General features: G+C 42.6%; 2 protein-coding genes across 2 annotated transcripts in view; one reads left to right on the top strand and one right to left on the bottom strand.

Annotated features, from left to right (window-relative positions):
* Positions 1-1,098: 1,098 nt before the first annotated feature.
* On the top strand, positions 1,099-4,819 carry cunh19orf25 (chromosome unknown C19orf25 homolog). The gene is made up of 3 exons (XM_051375690.1): positions 1,099-1,267; positions 1,739-1,896; positions 3,511-4,819. The coding sequence occupies exons 2-3, from the start codon at positions 1,755-1,757 to the stop codon at positions 3,690-3,692; spliced, it is 324 nt and encodes a 107-aa protein (XP_051231650.1). The 5' UTR covers positions 1,099-1,267; positions 1,739-1,754; the 3' UTR covers positions 3,693-4,819.
* A 53-nt stretch (positions 4,820-4,872) lies between these two features.
* apc2 (APC regulator of WNT signaling pathway 2) overlaps positions 4,873-20,060 on the bottom strand; it is a 37,392-nt gene continuing 22,204 nt past the window's right edge. Inside the window, 8 exon segments of the mRNA XM_051375582.1 lie at positions 4,873-9,303; positions 9,305-13,403; positions 13,573-13,787; positions 13,933-14,127; positions 15,668-15,807; positions 15,888-15,986; positions 16,461-16,869; positions 17,505-17,603. Coding sequence (XP_051231542.1) covers positions 7,843-9,303; positions 9,305-13,403; positions 13,573-13,787; positions 13,933-14,127; positions 15,668-15,807; positions 15,888-15,986; positions 16,461-16,869; positions 17,505-17,603 — 6,717 coding nt within the window. The 3' untranslated portion in view covers positions 4,873-7,842.

Genomic DNA, 20,060 nt, shown 5'->3' with positions numbered 1-20,060 from the left:
GTTTTTCACTATAATTATAAATGTTACCGTTGTTGATATTATTTATGTAGCCATACATAATATACAATGTAATATATAGTCAATACATCCCCACCTATCCAACATCTGTGTTTGGACAATATGGCTTTCTATTATTTAATATAATTATGTTTTTATAAAATATGTACATCTGTGAACCAAAATATAGATAAATTAATATTTCTAATATATTTCCAAATTCATGTAAATACTGAAACATCTACTGACATATGTAGGCTATTATATCATGCACTATGCATTATGTAATAGAAATAATAACGTTAAAATATGTATATTATATATAACAATATATAAAAATAGAAAATAAAACAGTATTTCACAGGAATCAGAGTAAAGTGTGATATTATATGTTTCAGTATGAAAGTTTATACTATTATATTGAACATTCGTACGAAGTAATAGTATATAATTTGTGTCCATATCTCTTCATATTAAATATTAAAAGGTTCTGAGGTTGATTGAAGATCATTACAGCAATAACAACTATTGTTAGTACGACTTCATCCAAAGTGAAGGTTTGAATATGTTTGATTCTTTAATCAGGCACAAACCAACTTATCATGTCTTTATTTTAAAATCATCAAATTAAGTACAGAAGTGAAAACTGTGGTCCTCTCCGTATTCTCTCTTTTAATATCTGCACTTTACAAACGAACTGCTATAAAGTCAAAGGAAGTCAGTTTGTTGTTTTTACTTCTCTTTGGTTTAATTTACAAAACAAATAACTCATATTAATGAAAACTGACATTAATCATTTTTAACTATCACAAATTCTCTGTAGATGAAATGAATTAACATTTTACTTAAATATTATATTGACAAAATGAGTTAGCTTCCTTTTACACATTTATACATTTTAAAACCTTTTTGTTTTTCTTATATTATGTTTTAATTTGAGTTTAATTATATGAAATATACTGTTTATATTCAAATGTTTATAACGAACTGTTTTGTGTATTTTCTTAATAAAGTTAATTCAAATTTAAAAAAAGAATCCACTGAGTCTACGGATGACGTTCCATGAAGGCGTGGCCTCCGTGCGTCAACTGTCACGCACTGACGTGGCCGGTAACGCGTTGACGTGCCCTGCAGTACGTCAGTCTTCCGCAGCTCTGCTCCGGTTCGTTTCCAGCAGCGTCCGGTTCTTTCGGTCCGGTTTATGTGTTCGGGACCGGGTCTGGAGGTCCGGAGAGACTCGGCTGGTTTTCCTGAGGAGGACTGAACGCTGGTGAGCAGCTGTGATGGATCCTGGCTCCTTCACACTAACTGCCGAACTCCGTCTAACAGTTAATGAAGTGAAACTGTAACTGCGTCTATGCAAATATAAAACGTTGTTAAGTTCTTACCGAAGCTGTTTTAGGAACATTAAGACCTTTTTGTTAAATTCGGCCCAGAAATATTTCACCGGGCTGATACAGATTTCCACCAGCAGACCCGGTTAGCTAACGTTAGCTAGTTAGCACTGCTGTCCCGGACGGTACCGGAGAGAAACCGGTAACTAGAACACTGAAGTTCTACAAGTTATTGAAACCACTGACAGTTTGTTATATGTTTAAACCGGTATTTCAGTTCAGTCAGTGCTGTCTGTAAACATTCAGTCTGGGACGGTGTTTATTTGTACAGTGAATGCATCATAAATAATAATAATAATAATAATAAATCAATATAATACAGTAAACCTCATGTACTCATTCAACAGAACCAGCTGGTCCACAATGAACATTGGTTCTAAAAACAAGAAGCGGGTGGTTCTGCCGAGCCGTCCTGAACCCCCGACTGTGGACCAGATCCTGGAGGACATCAACAGAGCCGCTCCCAACGACCCGGTCTTCAGCATCCTGGAGCGGACCGGACAAGGTTGTGCTTTAGTTTACTGACTGTTTGTTCGTCCTGTAGTTTACTGACTGTTGTCCTGTAGTTTACTGACTGTTTGTTCGTCCTGTAGTTTACTGACTGTTCGTCCTGTAGTTTACTGACTGTTTGTTCGTCCTGTAGTTTACAGACTGTTCGTCCTCTAGTTTACTGACTGTTTGTTCGTCCTGTAGTTTACTGACTGTTTGTTCGTCCTGTAGTTTACTGACTGTTGTCCTGTAGTTTACTGACTGTTCGTCCTGTAGTTTACTGACTGTTCGTCCTCTAGTTTACTGACTGTTTATTCGTCCTGTAGTTTACTGACTGTTCGTCCTGTAGTTTACTGACTGTTCGTCCTCTAGTTTACTGACTGTTTGTTCGTCCTGTAGTTTACTGACTGTTCGTCCTCTAGTTTACTGACTGTTTGTCCTGTAGTTCCCTGGTTGCCTTATTTACAGACTGTTTGTCCTGTAATTTACTGACTGTTCGTCCTGTAGTTAACAGACTGTTCGTCCTGTAGTTAACAGACTGTTTTCCTGTAGTTTATTGACTGTTCGTCCTGTAGTTTACTGACTGTTCGTCCTGTAGTTTACTGACTGTTTGTTCGTCCTGTTGTTTACAGACTGTTCGTCGTCTAGTTTACTGACTGTTGTCCTGTAGTTTACAGACTGTTCGTCCTGTAGTGTACAGACTGTTCTTCCTGTAGTTTACTGACTGTTGTCCTGTAGTTTACTGACTGTTCGTCCTCTAGTTTACTGACTGTTGTCCTGTAGTTTACCGACTGTTCGTCCTTTAGTTTACTGACTGTTGTCCTGTAGTTTACAGACTGTTTGTCCTGTAGTTACTGACTGTTAGTCCTATAGTTTACTGACCGTTGTCCTGTAGTTTACTGACTGTTCGTCCTGTAGTTTACTGACTGTTCATCCTGTAGTTTACTGACTGTTGTCCTGTAGTTTACCGACTGGTTGTCCTGTAGTTTACCGACTGGTTGTCCTGTAGTTAACTGACTGTTTGTTTGTCCTGTAGTTTACTGACTGTTCGTCCTCTAGTTTACTGACTGTTGTCCTGTAGTTTACCGACTGGTTGTCCTGTAGTTTACTGACTGTTTTCCTGTAATTTACTGACTGTTCGTCCTGTAGTTAACTGACTGTTCGTCCTCTAGTTTACTGACTGTTGTCCTGTAGTTTACCGACTGTTCGTCCTGTAGTTTACTGACTGTTCGTCCTGTAGTTTACTGACTGTTGTCCTGTAGTTTACAGACTGTTTGTCCTGTAGTTTACTGACTGTTTGTCCTGTAGTTTACTGACTGTTCGTCCTGTAGTTTACAGACTGTTTGTCCTGTAGTTTACTGACTGTTCATCCTGTAGTTTACTGACTGTTGTCCTGTAGTTTACAGACTGTTTGTCCTGTAGTTTACAGACTGTTGTCCTGTAGTTTACTGACTGTTTGTCCTGTAGTTTACAGACTGTTTGTCCTGTAGTTTACTGACTGTTGATCCTGTAGTTTACAGACTGTTTGTCCTGTAGTTTACAGACTGTTTGTCCTGTAGTTTACAGACTGTTTGTCCTGTAGTTTACTGACTGTTTGTCCTGTAGTTTACTTACTGGTTCTCGTCCTCAGACGCGCCCCGGCCCTCAGACAGCGATGCGGAGCTGAGGTTCCAGCAGTGCCGTCGGTATCTGGAGCTGAACGAGCGGCTGCAGGAGGTCAGAGGTCAGTTGCTGCGGCAGAGGGAGGAGCTGCGAGCTGCGGGAGAGCAGCTGGAGAAAGACGTGGCGGAGGTCAAAGGTCAAACACTCTGACTCTGCTCCTCTCTGTTAGAGACTCTCTTCCTCTCGTCCTCAGAGGGCCAACTGGCTCCACCGAATCTGCCAAAGTGCCCTTGAGCCAGACACTGGTGGAGCTTCAGGAGCCCCAGTGATGGCTGACCTCTGACCTCTGACCTCTGTTGGGTTAGTGTGAGCGATAAGTGAACACAGCTGATTACAGGCTGATACAATGTTACATCATCTACTGATCAGTGACTTCATCAATATACAGAATATAAAGGGCCAATGAGCCGAGAGCTTTATGTGACCAACGCAGTGATTGCTGTCCACTATCAGCTGTAGAGTCACTGATTGATCGGCTGCTGTTGCTCATCAGATCAGATGAAAGTTTAAGACGTGTTCAGACTTAACGTGAACTCAGTTTAAATCCTCAAATCAAATCCTAAAGATTCCACATTGTCCCAGTTTTCCCTTCTTGAACATGTGGTGCAGGCAGGATGGCGCTATCTGCTGGACAACACGTGGTTCTGCGTTTTTATTGAAGGATTAAAGTCCCCATCAGAGCACTGAAGCAGGTTTTACCTGCAGTGTTTGTCCCTTCTGTTCACCCTGGGCAGGATCATGTTGAGAAATGTTGAGCAGTGTTTCCTAGAGCCTGAGCCGACATCCTCAAATGTTTTATTTAGTCCACAACCCAAAGATATTCAGATTACTCTCACAGAGGAACAAAGAAACCAGAAAATATTCACATTGGAGAAGCTGAAATCAAAGAATTTGGACATTTTTCTTTAAATAATGACACTAACCAACGAATCAATTATCAAAATAGTTGGTGATTAATTTATACTATAGAGACACTGTATGTCTCTTTTATTCTCTAACCATCTTCAGAATGTGATTGTCTTTTCAACATAGATTAGCCTAGCATATAGCATATCTAAGTACAGGAAAGGAGGAAGTTGATCAAGGCTTGCTCAACTGTGATTGGGGCACAGAGTAAAAAGCGGCAGTGCTTAGGAAGCTAGCATCGATAGATTTTTATTATATATAACTTTCTTTGTGTCTCCTGTAAAACTGTCTTCATGTTGAGTCTGAACGACCTTTCTTTGTGTCTGTGAATGTTTCACAACAGAACCAAATAAAAAGCTCTATGTGGACGATGTCATGTTTTCTGTCTCTTTATCACGTCTGCACGAAGGAGAGTCGACAGCGGTTTAATGAAACACGTCACTTTTTATTGGATGAAAACATTTATTATGACACACCTCTGTTGCTTTACCTATTTCACATGGCACCACACGCCGCTGTGGCCTCGTTCACCCTCAGTAGGCTGGGACCTCGCCGCCATTACAATCTGAGACGGCTAATTACTCCTGTCCATAAAAACGAATGGTTTGCTCCTCGCAAATAATTCTGATTCAGTCACATGCAAGTTCAGATTAATTTTACTTCAACATTTAGTTTGTGAACTGGAGCACTGAATGCATTATTTTAAACTCATCTGCATTCGTTTGGACATGAACTTGTCTTAGATCTCCAGCCGGACTTGAACAAGGCCACCGGCAGTGATGGCGGACTAACCTCCAGGACCTTCTGACGGCTTTTAAACATGGAGCCCCATTCCTACACAATGTTCATCTTTCTCATCTTTACCCTTTAGGGGCTGTTCAAGTGATTTCCCAACCAAAATCTGTCTTTTGAGTATCAAACGTTCAAGTTTAGAAATTCACCTTTCAAGCCGACGGTTACGGACTCAAAATAGTTGTTGTTGTTGAGTTAACAACTAATTGATTTATCGACTTATTGTTGCAGCTCTAGTGATATCTGGAGTCAGGACGGTCCTGTAATCCACAGCTAGTGTGCATATAAACGCTTTACAGAACCATCATGACAAAGGACGACTAATTTAGTAGCTCTCATCTCCGTGATGATGTAGACATTTTACTCATCATGCATAATCAAAATCTGAATGAAATTGAATAATTTGACATATTTCTCAGCCCTGTTTGTAGCTGCACAAAGAATTTATGAATGTCGAGAAAACAAAATTGTGCAGAAATTATATCAATGCTGAGGTTTTTAGGTCAAAATTTAAGTTTGAGTTGAGTTTTCATGTTTGTCAAACTGTTTTCTGCTTTAATTCTGTGCTTTGTAATCTACTGTACACATTTTATGAAGACATTCTACTTTTTCCTACAATTTCACTTTAACAAACTGGAATTTCTCATGCAATTTTTAGAAAGATGTAAGTCATTACAAGGAGATGCTAAGTTTTTGAGAGTTTCTCATAATGAGTTACAGAATATTTTTTTTCCTGTCACAATGGTGGAAATGTGCTTCCAAACATACTCTTTACAGTGGGTTAGTGTTTGATACTCAGAAGATGAAGTAGATTTTGGTGGTGTATCACTTATCTTAAAATGACCACTGGGACAAAAGCGACTTGGGCTTTATTCATACTTAGAACGTGCTTTGGAAATACAGAAGGGTGGTAGCAGTAAATACAAAACCTCGTTTTTATGAATAAACAACCCCTTAATGTAGATTAATGTTCCGTCCAGCACTCTGATGTCCTTGATCTGCGAGCACACACGAGAGGAGGAGTGATGGTACAACTACAGAGAATATTCTTTATATTCGACTTCTCGACCTATCACTACTTTAACAGCAACACAGTTAAGCAGATATTAACACGTTATAAAGACTTCCAGAGGATAACTTCTGTAAGGATACCGTCGACTGAAAGCCCGACCCTTACTGAATCAAATTGTTTCTCGACAGGAAATACTCAACAGCAAACAGTGTCTGAATCTAGTAGCAAACACAAATATAATGTCATTGCATTCGATTAACAGAGGCTTTGTTTATCTACGCTGACAGTCTATAGCATTATAGGTATTTGCGGCACTTGAATACAGATGGCTAGTGACGCTCTCGTCGGGCTTTAGACGGTATTTTCATCCAGTGTCGACAATGGTAACGGGAGTGTGTATACAGTTGGTGAATATATTAGCATGCTGTCAGGGAGCAACACCGATTCTTTTGCCCACTGGGAAGCTTTGAAGATTTTGTATATCTGCAAGTTATTTACAATACTGATTAAGACAGAGTACAGGAGAGTGTGAAGGAGAAAGTGTTACTCCAAATCAGCTGATAGTTTGGAAAATGACGGTATTTGCTATAATATTTTCTGCAGCAGTGATGGAGTCCAGTAGGTGTCTGGGTGCAAATTTGTGATGAATCATACCCTCAGATTTGACTTAATTTGGGCAATATGATGATATCTAGCGGAGAGATTATATATTGTAAATCTGCCCTACCATTTATACAGATAGCAACCCCATACTAGTGCGAAAATGTATTTGAACGTAGTTGAGTTTCGAAGTGTAATGAGCTCTTTGAATACAGTTTTAAGAAGTTTGCCTTGTGGTTGAAAAGAGGGCACTCCACTATCATCACAAACTATGGCATATCCCCTATACAAATGCAATATGGTGATTTTACTATTAATTTGAAGAAATGTTTGATCAAAAATGTACCCCCCAAACCCACTGAGCTCCATATATGTAACAGGAAAGGCTAACAGTGTATCATGTTCAGTTGAGTTGTGAGTCAGAGGCCCAAATTGTTGATGTACTGAATGTATGTATGTATGTAAAAAAAGTGAAGAAAAAAGAATTATGTCCTTTGTGAGTCAACAGTCCGCCATAGTTTTCACCTTTTCAGGTAAAAGTCCAGCTGAGTTATCCTTCAAAAGTTTGCATAATATTGTTCTTTTATCGATTCTGTCTAGGAGACCGATGGTGATTTATGTGCTCAAGGTCATTGTCTTTTGCTTTATGTTTTCACTACATTTCTACCAGGCAATGATTATTCTACAAATACAAAAAAAGTACAAAAAGATGCACTTCATTTCGTGTGAGATTTTTTTTCCCTGAAGTGCATCTCTAAAAGTTATTGATGGCCTGTTCATGTCAGACCGGTCTCAATGCATACATCCAACCCTTTGTGAATGGTAGATGGAAGCTGTGATAAATTGTTCAGAGAAAAACTTGAATGCAGTGAATGGGGAAAGTAAAGGGTCAGTACCCGAGGTATAGGGACCAGCACACTCCTTGTCCACCTGAGTGCTGAGTTTCATAAAGGAACACAGTAGAGTCATCCATGTTGTCCACTAAATGTCCTACAACTCACTTTTTCCCACTGGCTTCTCATTGACTGTGGCTGTTTGGCTCTGTGTGTCTTGTAGGCAGCAGGCCATAGGACTTGGGGTGTAATTAAATGGAGTAATTCGTGCGGCTTTGCTGGGGGATCCTTGGCGGAAATGGACAGCTCCACCCACGTGGCTGTCTGACGTTCCTGTAGAGACGGTGCTGTGGCTCCTCAGGGAGCCATCTGAATCTCCATCCTGGAGGTTACTCCCAGATGTGGCACTAATCTTTCTGAGTAGCGCTAGTCTGGCCACTTCCTCTGACATCACAGAGGCAGTTTCAACTGTCGGAGAGGTGCTCGAGTTGGTCTTGTTTGAAAAATCTTCTGTCTGGACAGTTGCGTCACTTGTCTTGCGAGATGCAAGGAGAATGGTTGGCAGTTTTCCTGGAAGAGCTGGCTTTGGCTTTTCCCCGTCAGGAGAAGGCACCAGAGGTAATGCATTGGCTGGCAGAGTGCTTTTCAAGATCTGAGGTACATCTTCATCCCTGATCCTCCTCCAGGTGACTCTGTCATTTAGCCGAGATGCAGATCTCTGCCCTTTCTTCTTTGTATCATCCTCGCTCTTTGCTCTTCCACTTGAATCAGATGATGAAGAGCGGAGGGAAGAACGGCTGGTCACTCTGCTCAGTATGTTTATGCTCGGTGATGAGGCGTGACGTTTAAAAGTATCTTTGTCTTGTTGCAGCCTGGCTCCAGACACTCTGCCAGGCCCATTTTGCTGAGCCACCCTGCAGGGGCTTTCAGAGCTTGTTCTCCTGCCTGGGCGTTTTGTGGATCGGTCCCTTTCACTTGAAGTAGCTCGAGAGAGGGTTTTAGTCTGCTTCTGAATGCCACGGTCTGGCCTCTGGACTTGCTGTGCTTGTGCTGGACCTTTTACTTGCACCCTTCTCTGGGTTTGCACAGCTGCCTTAAGTTCCTGACAGCGTGATGAGCAAAGGAAGACAGTTGAAGCTCCAGGAACTGCTCTGTGGGGGGATCCATTCTGAGATCCATTCTGAGATCCAGGCATGTTGCGTGCAGTGCCATCCCGTCTTAGCACAGTCTTTGACTCCTTAATGAAAGTCAGCTGTCTCAAGAATCCATTGCGATCAGACTCACCACCACTTGAATGGACAGAAGTCATCCTGACCAGTTCAAGTCTATTGGCGGGAGACACCCTTTTCCCATTGACCTGATTGGTTTGTCTGCCATATGTTTGGTTTGTCACCAGGGGTGACAGAGGTCTGGGCCTAACTGAATTTTGCATAAAAGGGATTCGGACAGGTGACTTCTGAGTTTTAGGTGGTGGGGATTTTTCATTTTGATTCACAACAGGAGAGCGTCCCTTTCTTTCAGGGGGACTACTAGCTGGCGGACTGGTTGGGGAGGCATTCTTTTTCTGGATGGATTTATTTGTCTGTGTCGGGGACGTTATCTTCTTCTGTGAATGCTTTGGATGGTGTAGAGCTTTGTGATGATCCAGAGGATGAACTTTTTGGTATCCTTGGAGGTGGAGTAGAGCTCCTCTTTGGCAAAGAAAACTCAGTTTCCTGGGGGCGGCCTAATCGGTGAAGGCTCTTTGATCTATGCTGAGCAAGGTTTGGGTTCTTTGGAGCATCTGTCTTGGTTGGTACTTTTCTGGGAGGAGGTCTTTGTGATGGAGCTGTCTCTTTTTGCGGTGTATAGATCACTGTCCTGCCTCTGAAAACCACCGGTAAGTTTGCAACTGGCTTCCGCTGAGCGAAGTCTAGAGGTTTATTTGCCTTTTTTTCTTTAGCAAACTTCCGTTCTTTGGGTGTAAAGCTGGATGTTGACATGAATGACAGGACTGATTCAGTCTCTTCAGAAGATGGCTCTTGAGACTTTGATGCCTGCAGCCCAGTGACAACACAATTAGCACCTTCTTGTATGGCTCTCCATTCAACACTATTGAGGTCTGAATCTTTATCCCATGCTGTATCATCACTATCCATTTCCTCATCCATATTCCACCCATCAGATGCCTTTTGTTTTTGTTTTTGAGTATTTTCTGCTTTCTTCTTCCTGGCAGCAAGCTTCCTTCTTTGCTTGGGCATGGCAGATGTTATGCATTTCTGAAGGAGGTCATCCTCTGAATCCATGCTGACAGAGCTTGGCGAACTTGGCTCTTCGTATTGGCTGTGAATGGTCATAGGCTTTGTTTGTTGTGCCATATTCAGTGTTTTGTTGTGTCTGTTTTTATACCATATTTGCTGGGCTTTTGATTTATGATCTTCAAACTCTGCATCACTCAGTGAACTGAGAGAGGAACTGAGTGAGTAACATGCCAAGGATTCATCCTTTATCAGATTCTGTTTTATCCTGTGAAATCCTCTGGACCTTCCTTGGGAATTATCAGTCCTGCCAATATTTGTCATGCTCCGGGAGAGAGTATTTCTACTTGCTTCCCTGATCTGTTTTCTACTTGTTCGTTTCATTGCTTCATCTTTTGCATTTTCGTCATCATAGAATCCGTTACTGTCCTCTGAAGAACGTGTCATTTGTCGATAGATTGTGTTTCCTTTTTTTGATCCCACATTAAGGTTACCTTCTGTGTTTTGCTTTATGACCGGCAGTTCGAGTTTCCTGACTGGGCCTTGACCTTGCCTCCTCTTTTGTTGGTTAGGAGACTGATCACGATTTCTTTGGCTTGCCACTCTATCGGCTACCTCTTTGCTTTGCATCAGCACCCTCTGAGTAGGAATGACATGTTTAGTTGTTTGGTTCATTTGTATCTCAGGTGGGTAGTTCATCCTGTTGGGTTTGTGGAAGTGTGAGAATATCCTCAAGTCTTCGATCCTCTTTGCCTCATCATCGAGCAACTCCTGTTTGTTCATACCTTTAGCTGTGCAGTCTTTAGCCCCCCTCTCCTTTACGGGATACTGAATTGTTTCATCACTCAGCGATGTTGTGCTGGAGAAGTTAACAGGTGTACCTTCTGCAGAATCAGTGAAGGATGAATCATCAAACTTGAAGTCCTTTTGTGGGATGACAATTCTCCTCCCATGACATATTTGTGTTTTGCCATTTGGGAGCATCATATACACTGGGAGATGTATTGGTTTTCGGACCTGGGAATTCAGAATATGAGGAGAGATGGTGGTCATCAGGGAAGGTCTTACTTTTCTGAATTTGGAAGGCATTGCTGAGTTGATGCATTCCTTTAAGATTTCTATGTCATCATCTGAGTTGCCCTCACTATATCTCTCCCCATGGTCAAGTCCTTGCTCATCCTCATCCGGGAAAGGAAGATTTTTGTCATTTTGCTGGAGTAGGGGTGTCAGTTTCAGCTCCACATCTTTCTGTATGTAGTGTTCGTGAAGAGGCAGAGCACTTAAACTCGAAGCGCAAGAAAAATTTTCCGTGGGCTTTTCAACAGTGAAGTAGATCATTGTGTCCAGGTCAGGAGGAAGGTTTAACCTCTCCTTACAGTCTGCAATCTCCATGAACTTCCGTAGGCTGCTTTCCCACTGGCCTGCTATTCCTGTGGTCTGTGTTTCTGGTCCATTTGACTCAACACAACATGGAGTTTTACTTCGACTAGGAGGCATGGTTTGCCCTGGGCTGTCGGGAAGATCACTAGGGCTTATTGTTCCATCAATCATCTCACTGCATGGGTCACTTTGGATTGAGCTGGCAATAGAGGGAGACTCAAAGCTGCCCAGTGAACTGACTGAGCTACAGCGACTCATTACCAGGGGTGTCTCGTGTATGTAATTCTCAGATGAACTGGATGGAGATCTGTCTTCAAGTATGGCCGGTGAAGCTGCTCTAAGGAACACCTTTTCCCTTTTAGCAGGACAGGGGATCTCAATGGGATCGGTTTCTTTACTGGGAAATGTTTTTGAGTCAGTCATCAGCAGCTGGCTGTCACTCAGGTCCTCCAAGGTTTCATCCTCTTCAGCTTTTTTCACCACTTCTTCATCCTCCACTTCAATTATTTCTAATGATGAATCACTCTCCAGCTCATTTTCACTTTGTCCATCCAGTGCTCCGTCGCCAGAAGAGAGAGAGGAAAGTGAACTGCAGCGGGAGAAGCAAATCGGGGTGTTTTCCACAGAGTATTTCTGGATCGTCTCCATTGTCCCAATGGTTGGGCTTCTGGTGGATGTCATTGGAGAAAACTTTGTAATACTTCCCCCAGTCATTACAGTAGGTACCCATGCTTGCCGCCGCATTGCTTGAGCTGCTTGGACATTGATGGCTGTCTTTGCTACACCAAATTTGGCCACACTCTGAATGAGTGGGACCTGTTGATAAGAAGGAGACAGTTTAATTGAAGTCATGCTGACATCAGAGGAGACTTTTGTGGATACACTGACAGGTGTTTGCACAGGTTGATCCTGGTTCTTTTCTGCATCTGTGCTGCCGAACTCTAGAGCTTTCACGTCTTTGTTGTCCACAGAATCTCTCTCAGGAATATCTTGCTGGTTAGTCTCATTCAGGACGGAAGGTCCTACATTAAGGTAATCTTGATGAGCCACTTTGAGATCAAGCTGGTTGGGCCGTTGTTGCATCATTAGAGCTCTTGGAGAAGGTCGCATCTGGTCTTTGCTGCCGCAGTAGCCATCACTGGTGCTTCCACTGTTCAGGCTGTCTGTTGATACACTTGTATGGGCAGTTTTGAGGCGCAAGAGGGTGTGTGCTCTATTGAGGCGTTCTCTGTGAGCCAGGCTGCTTGTATCAGAGAGACGGCAGGGGGAGCATGATTTCGCTCTGGCTTCATTAAGTTCATCCAATCCGTAAGGCCAGTCTGCCAGGTGGTCTTCCGAGCTGAGGCTAAAACTGTCCTCCGAGGATGTGTGCATGGTGATGTCTTCAACTAACCTGTCGATCTTGGCAACCGTGTTGGTGATCTTTTTTGCTAGCTTCTCTGCAGCGGCAGATACCACATCATCAGGAGGTGCGCGTCTCTTCTCGACCGTCTGAGGCGGGTCTATGTCTCTCTCTGGTTCACTGTCCCTCTTACGTGGTTGGTTTTGCAGGAAATTAGAGTTGGTAAGGAACATAGACAGCATCGAGAAGCTCCCAGTGTCCAGGCTACTGGAGACATTGGGGGCCTCATCATCATCAAAACAACCAGAATCAGATGCGTAATCCTTTGCCAGACTCTCAATGTGCCGTAGTGGCTTGTTCAGGGTCAAGTGCTTGGGACTCTGTTTCTCAAGTGTATCAAAGGTTTCCGCTAGGTGTTTGGCGTCCAGCTCGGCCTCCAGAGCCTTTTGTTTCCTCATGTAGAGTGAGGGCATGCAGGAGCCGGGGGATACAACTGCAGCATCCTTATATTTCAGGGGTCGATTGGTGAGGAGGTTCCTTAAAGCTGCGGCGCTGCCCATGGCTATCATCTTGTGCTTGGAGTGGATAAGGTTGCGCAGCATGCTAACTGCCCCTAGGTCCCACAGCAGCTCCTGGTCTTTCGGACTTCGGGCAGAAAGGTTCCAGAGAGTCCCGCAGGCGTTGCTCACTATGGTCAGGCTGTGGGAGCGCAGATGCTGTAGCAGAGTGTGGAGGCAGTTGTGGTCCCTGAGGATTTGCCTGTGAAGAAAGATAGGGAAAGACATTTCAATCAATTTATTATGTCCAGAAGAAGCAAATTATTACTTGCTAAAGTTGTTCTTAAATGGTCTGTTCCAGTGGCTATACTCAAAAAGGAAGACATTTCTATACTATTGTGACAATCAGTGTTTGACTCTCAGAAACCCACCTGTAATCTTCTCGTGTAGCGACTAGACTTGACACATTTCGAAGGATCCCTCCGCCACTCTCGATGATGGCGAGCGAGTTGGTCTGACATCGGTATGTCAGTGTGCTGACCAGGAAGCCCAGAGCTCCATCCACTGAACAGATCGCCACCTTGTTGTCGATGCTGTGAGCAGACAGATTCCACAGAGCGCTCAGAAGACTCTTCAGGGTCGACTCCTGGAAAACCAGAAAATCAAAAAAAGGTTTTATTTGGACTTCTTTACAAACAAACAGATCTTCTTCACATTGCCTCCTACAATAAAGCTGTTTTTCTCTGTTATTGTTGTATCTCCACTGTGTGGGTTGGTTTGTTTTCTGTTACCTTCGTGGCCTGCAGGGCACAGGTCATTAGTGCAGACACACAACCAATGTCTCTGAGGACTCTCTTGCTGTTGATGTCGGCCCTCCAGGACAGATTCCTCAGGATGCTGGAAACCACCTGATGAAGCTCCTCGCTGTCTGAGGCCAGCTGGGCCACCAGAGCCTGAAGGCAGCTCTTCTTTGAGCACAGAGTGGCCTAAAGGGGTGGAGGTCAGACAGACAGACAGACAGACAGACAGACAGACAGGGTCAAGTGAGTTTTTGAACAAAAAAAATGCTGCTGCTGCTTTTTTCTGTTTGTTTGTTTTCTTGGTCTTAATTTTTGGATCAAGATTAATAACATTTTAATGCTAACCAGTAGGGATGGGATTCGAGTTCTTCTTCAGAACCGGTGCCAAGTGAATCGATTCCTTGGAACCGCTGGCTAATTTTAATATTCAAATGAGCCATGTGTTGATTCGCCACAACACGCGCTCACCGCAGTTGCTACCACCAGGCTGTCAATCAAGCTCTCAGCGCCAGAGAACGTAACGTTACCCTTTGTCTAGCGAGATAAAAACATAAAGAACAGTTTCTGTATGATGTTTATTAGACCTATGTAATCTGAACTGGAAGGACACGTTGTCATGAGCTGTATCTTGTATATTTATTATTAGCTATGTGGTATGTGTATGCACCTTTATGTAATCTGGTGGAAAAACATTAAAATTTAAAACCGGATCATACCAAACAAATATCTGCTTGCGTGTCCCTGTGTATGCAAAGTGTCCTCCTTTTGGATGTGAAGGAAATGGCCACCCTATTTCAGTCTGTGTTTTTAGTTTTTATGGCACATAATGGCAGTTGGGCTTAAAAAGCCAAACATTTATTTTTTTGTCTGGACCAATTCATGTGAAAATTAACAATTTCCTAATCCTAAAGCACTCTTGATAATCTTTCAAGGCACACACTAGCGTGCCATTGCATACTGGTTGAGAAACACTGCCCGAGGCTATGGGTCCCTGGACTTTACTTTGAGAAGTAGCTCACCTACTGTTAGGTTCGTTCTGAGGTTGCTGCACATTGTTTGTGTATACTCTGTGCTGTGTCTTCTGATCAGATATTAAAGCGAGTTAATACAAACAAATTTGTACATATTCCCTCACCCAATGAGAATCGATAAGGAATCGGATCGATAAGCAATATTGATAATGGAATCGGAATCGTTAAATTCTTATCAGTTCCCATCCCTACTAACCAGGGTTAATAACATTATAACCCTGACACTATAAGATTGTTACGCTAACAGTATAGCTAACAATAGGCTAATGCTCAAAACATGCTAACATTTAAACTACAACATAAAATGCTAACAATTAGACCAAGGTTAATAACATTTTAATGCTAACTACAGTATGGCACCACCAAGACTAACAGCATACTTATGCTAACACCAGGGTTAATAATATTGTAACGCTAACAGTATAGCTAACAATAGGCTAATGTTTCAAACAAGCCAACATTTACTATGTTGCAAAACAATGCTAACCCTTGTACTAAGCTAACAACAGTTTAATGTATTAAGTAGCTTAGAATGAAAATACATCCAAGTTGTACTTGAATGTACTTAGTTACTTTGCTTTGAGGTTGCTTCTCTTATCCATATGATATGTTTCTATACTTCCTTTTGCTGCTGTGATACTGAGTGTGATCAATAAAGTCTCTGTACTCGCTCCAGTTGCCCATTCTTTTTGTACCTTGTTGACGACGTCTCCAAAAGTGAGGTTAGTCACCGCCATGCCTGCGTAGCGGCGCAGCGCCATGTTGATGGGGTCATTCTGCATTCCGTACATGTCCTGCTCCAGGTGGATCAGATCAGCCACCACCTGCAGACCGCCTGGAAGAAAACACACAACTGTTAGCTGAGTGTGTCACTGATGTTGGGAAAAACCAAAGATTTGATGGTGTTTCACAAACCTAATTCATTCATGGCGCGCCGGTACTCCTCTTCAAAGGAAAGTTTCATGATGGCACACATGGCCTGACAGATCTGAGGGTCCACAGGTTCAGGAATGTCTGCAGAGAAGAAAAAAAAGAAGGTTAGAATAACGATAAATCTGCTGAATGAGGAAACCTTTGCCTCTAAATATCCCTCACTACAGGAAGTGGCAAAAGTAACAAATAACCCAAATTCAATCAACCCCCATGAATTCTGTGGGAGTATTGCCCGCTGGGTCCCTCTGCTGCTACACTAGCAGTGTTTAAACTCCCCCTGTCCTTCCAGCTCCCAGTCCGGGTACAGACAGCTAATAGGACAGCTAACTAGCTAATAGCAGCTAGCACAGTTAGCATATGCAGCAGTGCAGCAGTAACATGAGGAGCAGCTCCTGAACGCAGTCTAACGTTGGTTTGGTTTCTCTGAGACTGACAGACTGACGGATCAGTCGACTATTAGAGGGCCGCACTAGTAAAAACATGGTAGTTTTTTAGAAAAGCTGCCATTAAATCAGGAATTTCAGGCTGCAACAATTCCCCAAAAACTTGACTCACCAGTGGTTTTGGTTCCTGCAGGCGAAGGTGTCCCTGCGTGGCTCTCGATCCAGTCCCAGCCGCTGTCACAGTAGGTCCGGACCTGTTCCAGCATGTGCAGCACCCTCATCTCGCGGCGGGCCTGGCCCTCGTCCTGCTGGGAGTAGATGATGTTGTGGAGGGCCGCAGCGGCTCTGGATTTGGCCTCTCGGCTGCAGCCCGCCGCTGTTGTACCACTCGCTGTGGTCTCGCCAGGCCCGCTGCCACTGCCTGGAGCCTCGTGCAGGATCTGAACCAGCAGGGGGACGCAGCCAGACTTCCTCATGGCGATGCAGCTGTCCTGAGAGCTGGACAGAGCCAGAAGAGTCCGAGACATCTCCTCCTTATCTCTGTTAGCGAGCATGGAGAGCAGCCAGAACACCATCTCCACCTGCAGGGAGGCTCAGAGTCACTCAAGTTCCTTCAGTATTTCTATTTTATGCTGCTTTATACTTTCACTCCACCACATCTTCAGCAGATTCACATTATTAATATAAAATAAAATCGATAATAAATAATGATGTATTATTTTTGGTTAATGTAGCAGCAGTATATAAAGTCAGTGTAATGAGCCCCACATTTACCAGCTGCAACATGAAACTGATGAACACATTAATAATTATAATCCAGTTATACATTTTGGGCCATCCTGCAGTACGAGGAGAGTGTTTCTAACCTCTGGTGTTCAGAGAATGACCTGAATACTTCCACCGCGGTATTTAATCAATCAGTTGTTCAGTGTTTGTTAAAGGTTTCTCTTTATCTCCTTTAGATGACACTTTTCTATCAGTGAGTAAACTGACTGTATTTTCAGTATATTTCATATTCTATCAATCTGTATCAATAACAGCAGAGAACAGCTGATAACTGATCAATGAATCCAAACAGTGAACTCAATAACTGCAGGAAGTTTGTGTAAAACCAGAGATATGGATTATTTGTGAGCAGTTTATAACCCCTTTATTACCCCTGTATAACCCCTTTATAATCCCTATGTTGCCCCTCGGTGGGGCAGTGTTGTCTCACCTTGCTGCCTCCATCTGCAGGAGCTTCTGATCCTGCTGCTGCAGCTGATGACGGATTGTTCTCCGGTTCTCCAGCAGGGGGCTTCTCTGCTCCGGACAGCTGCACACATACACACACAGGGACGAAGAGGAGAATGAGGTGGAGGAAGCAGATTATCTGATTCCTGTCAGTGATATCAGAAGTACAAACATACATTACATGTCTGATCCATATTAAACAATATTAGACATTCTCAATCTGTGTCGTCCAAGAAATAGGAGTGTTTAAAAACCATAAAACAGACAAAAGTTATTACATTTATATTTATATAAACCACAGAAAGAAAACCAGTTTAATTTTGTATATTGACATAATAAATGTATTTATTGGTTATTATTTATCCTGTTTTCTTCTGTTTGTCATGTTTTTGAATTGATGACGTCCAGCCGACATTTAAGCTATTTCTTTATTAGATTTTGAGTCTTTATATATTATAACATCCTTTATGAGTCATATTGTGAACACAAACTGCAGCTCTTCATTCATTTATTTAAATAATAGTCGTATTGTCTCTATTTTATCTTTATTTATCTTTCTCTGTGTTTATTGTTGCATCAGTATACTGAAAACAGATTCCAGATCAGATCTCCTCTGGAAAACGTTCATTTCTCTGCCTGAATGCTGATCCTCACACACACATGCACACACACAAGACACTCTCTCTCTCTCACACACACACACACACACACACACACACACAGACACTCTCTCTCTCTCTCTCTGACACACACACACACAGACACAGACACACTCACACCCTGAGGCGTTGCCATGGTAACGGGATGATAAAAGGGGGATGAAAGCTGTGATACAACTCTCTGAGGATTTCAGACTGTGAATCCAAATGAAGCTCAGTGTATGTGTGTGTGTGTGTGTGTGTGTGTGTGTGTGTGTTTGTCTGTCTGTCTGTGTGTGTTTGTGTGTGTGTGTGTGTGTGTGTGTGTGTGTGTGTTCAGTCTGTGGCTCTGATCCAAACCTCCATTAAACACGAGCAGCTGCACACATGACGACAAAATGGACGCTGGCAAGCAGAAACGCAGCTGATGGGTTTATCAGGATTTCTCTAAACGACACTGAACACACCCCGAAAATGTACAGTACCCCCCCGATCAGCTTTAATGATTTGGACCAGATCTAACACAGGAACGACAGAAAAAAATAGTCCCTCTAAAGCACAGCCAGCAGGATGTATGTGAACCTGTGTGCAGGGACGGACAGCGGTGGGAGGAGTCAGTGTGTCTCTGTGCTTTGGGTGCACTGACCCTTTAACGAGGCTCTTTAATGAGGCTCTGAACTCTTCCTCTCACAGTGAGGCATTCTGCAGTGAGTGATGTGTCCGTCGCTCCGCCGCCTCCTTGTTATTCTCGGAGGGGAGCGGAGCAGAGAAAGGACGAGCCGACTCGCTCTCTTTATCTCAGACACTTTAGCTCGGTGCCAACCCTGCAGCCTGGCAACAGCCAATCACAGCTCAGCTCTGAGTCGGCTGGTTCCTCTGCATAGCAACGAGCTGGAGCCGAGGAAGAGGAGGAGGAGGAGGAGGAGGAGGAGGAGGAGGGTCTGTATGTCTGAACCAGAATACAGGAGACCAAATCCATTTCAAATGTTTCTGGGTCATTATTGAACAGCGATTATTGATTAATCTGCTGAATACTTTAATGAACGGATTAACAGTTTGGTCTATATTCCTGGAAGATAGTGAAAAATTTGAATCACATCTACGACATTAATAAACCAGAAGATTGACAGTCAGCTAATTTTCAGATGAGAGCGAGACAGGAATCAGCTGGTTAGTTCAAACATTGCAACGTATTTATGGCTTTATATTGTATTTTGTTTCCTGCCGTCTGTGTCAGTGATGGAAGAAGTACTTTTACCACAGTGTATAAATACTTTGCTACAAGTAAAAGTCAAAAAGTATTAGCATCATATATTTCATATATATTTCTCTCTTCATGCAGAATGCTTTGTCAGTGGTGGAGTACAGACGACATCGGCTGCACAGTTTCAACTCGTCTCGAAACAATGGCGGCTCGTCTGGTCTCACACGATCTCGTTTTCCAGATAAGACTGAAATATGTTTGTGAACAGATCTGAGCACAGAAATAGTTGAGTGCATGGTATTGTTTTTTTATTATTACATATCTTCATTATATATATAGTCAGTGGCCTACATTCAATCTAATCTAACACCATCAGGACCCCTCAGCACCGACCTGCCTGAGGAGAATCAGTGACTTCTTTTAATCACTTTTTTTAGATTTAAATTTTATTTTTAAGGTTTCTATGTTCTTATCATTGTATTTTGGTATTAATTATTCTTATTTTTAATTAGATTTTTTGTATCACAATGATTATTTTTTCTGTTATATATCTAAAGTTATTATTATTATTATTATTATTATTATTATTTGATTAAATTGTATTTTCCACCACTGATCTCTGTATGTATGTATGTTCAATCATGTTTCCTCTGTAGCTCAGTTTAATTGTGGCATCCCTCAGGGATCTGTTCTCAGT

This window comes from Dicentrarchus labrax, unplaced genomic scaffold (genome assembly GCF_905237075.1).
Source record: "Dicentrarchus labrax unplaced genomic scaffold, dlabrax2021, whole genome shotgun sequence".
NCBI lineage: Eukaryota > Metazoa > Chordata > Actinopteri > Moronidae > Dicentrarchus > Dicentrarchus labrax.
This window is presented reverse-complemented; position numbering and strand designations above follow the sequence as displayed.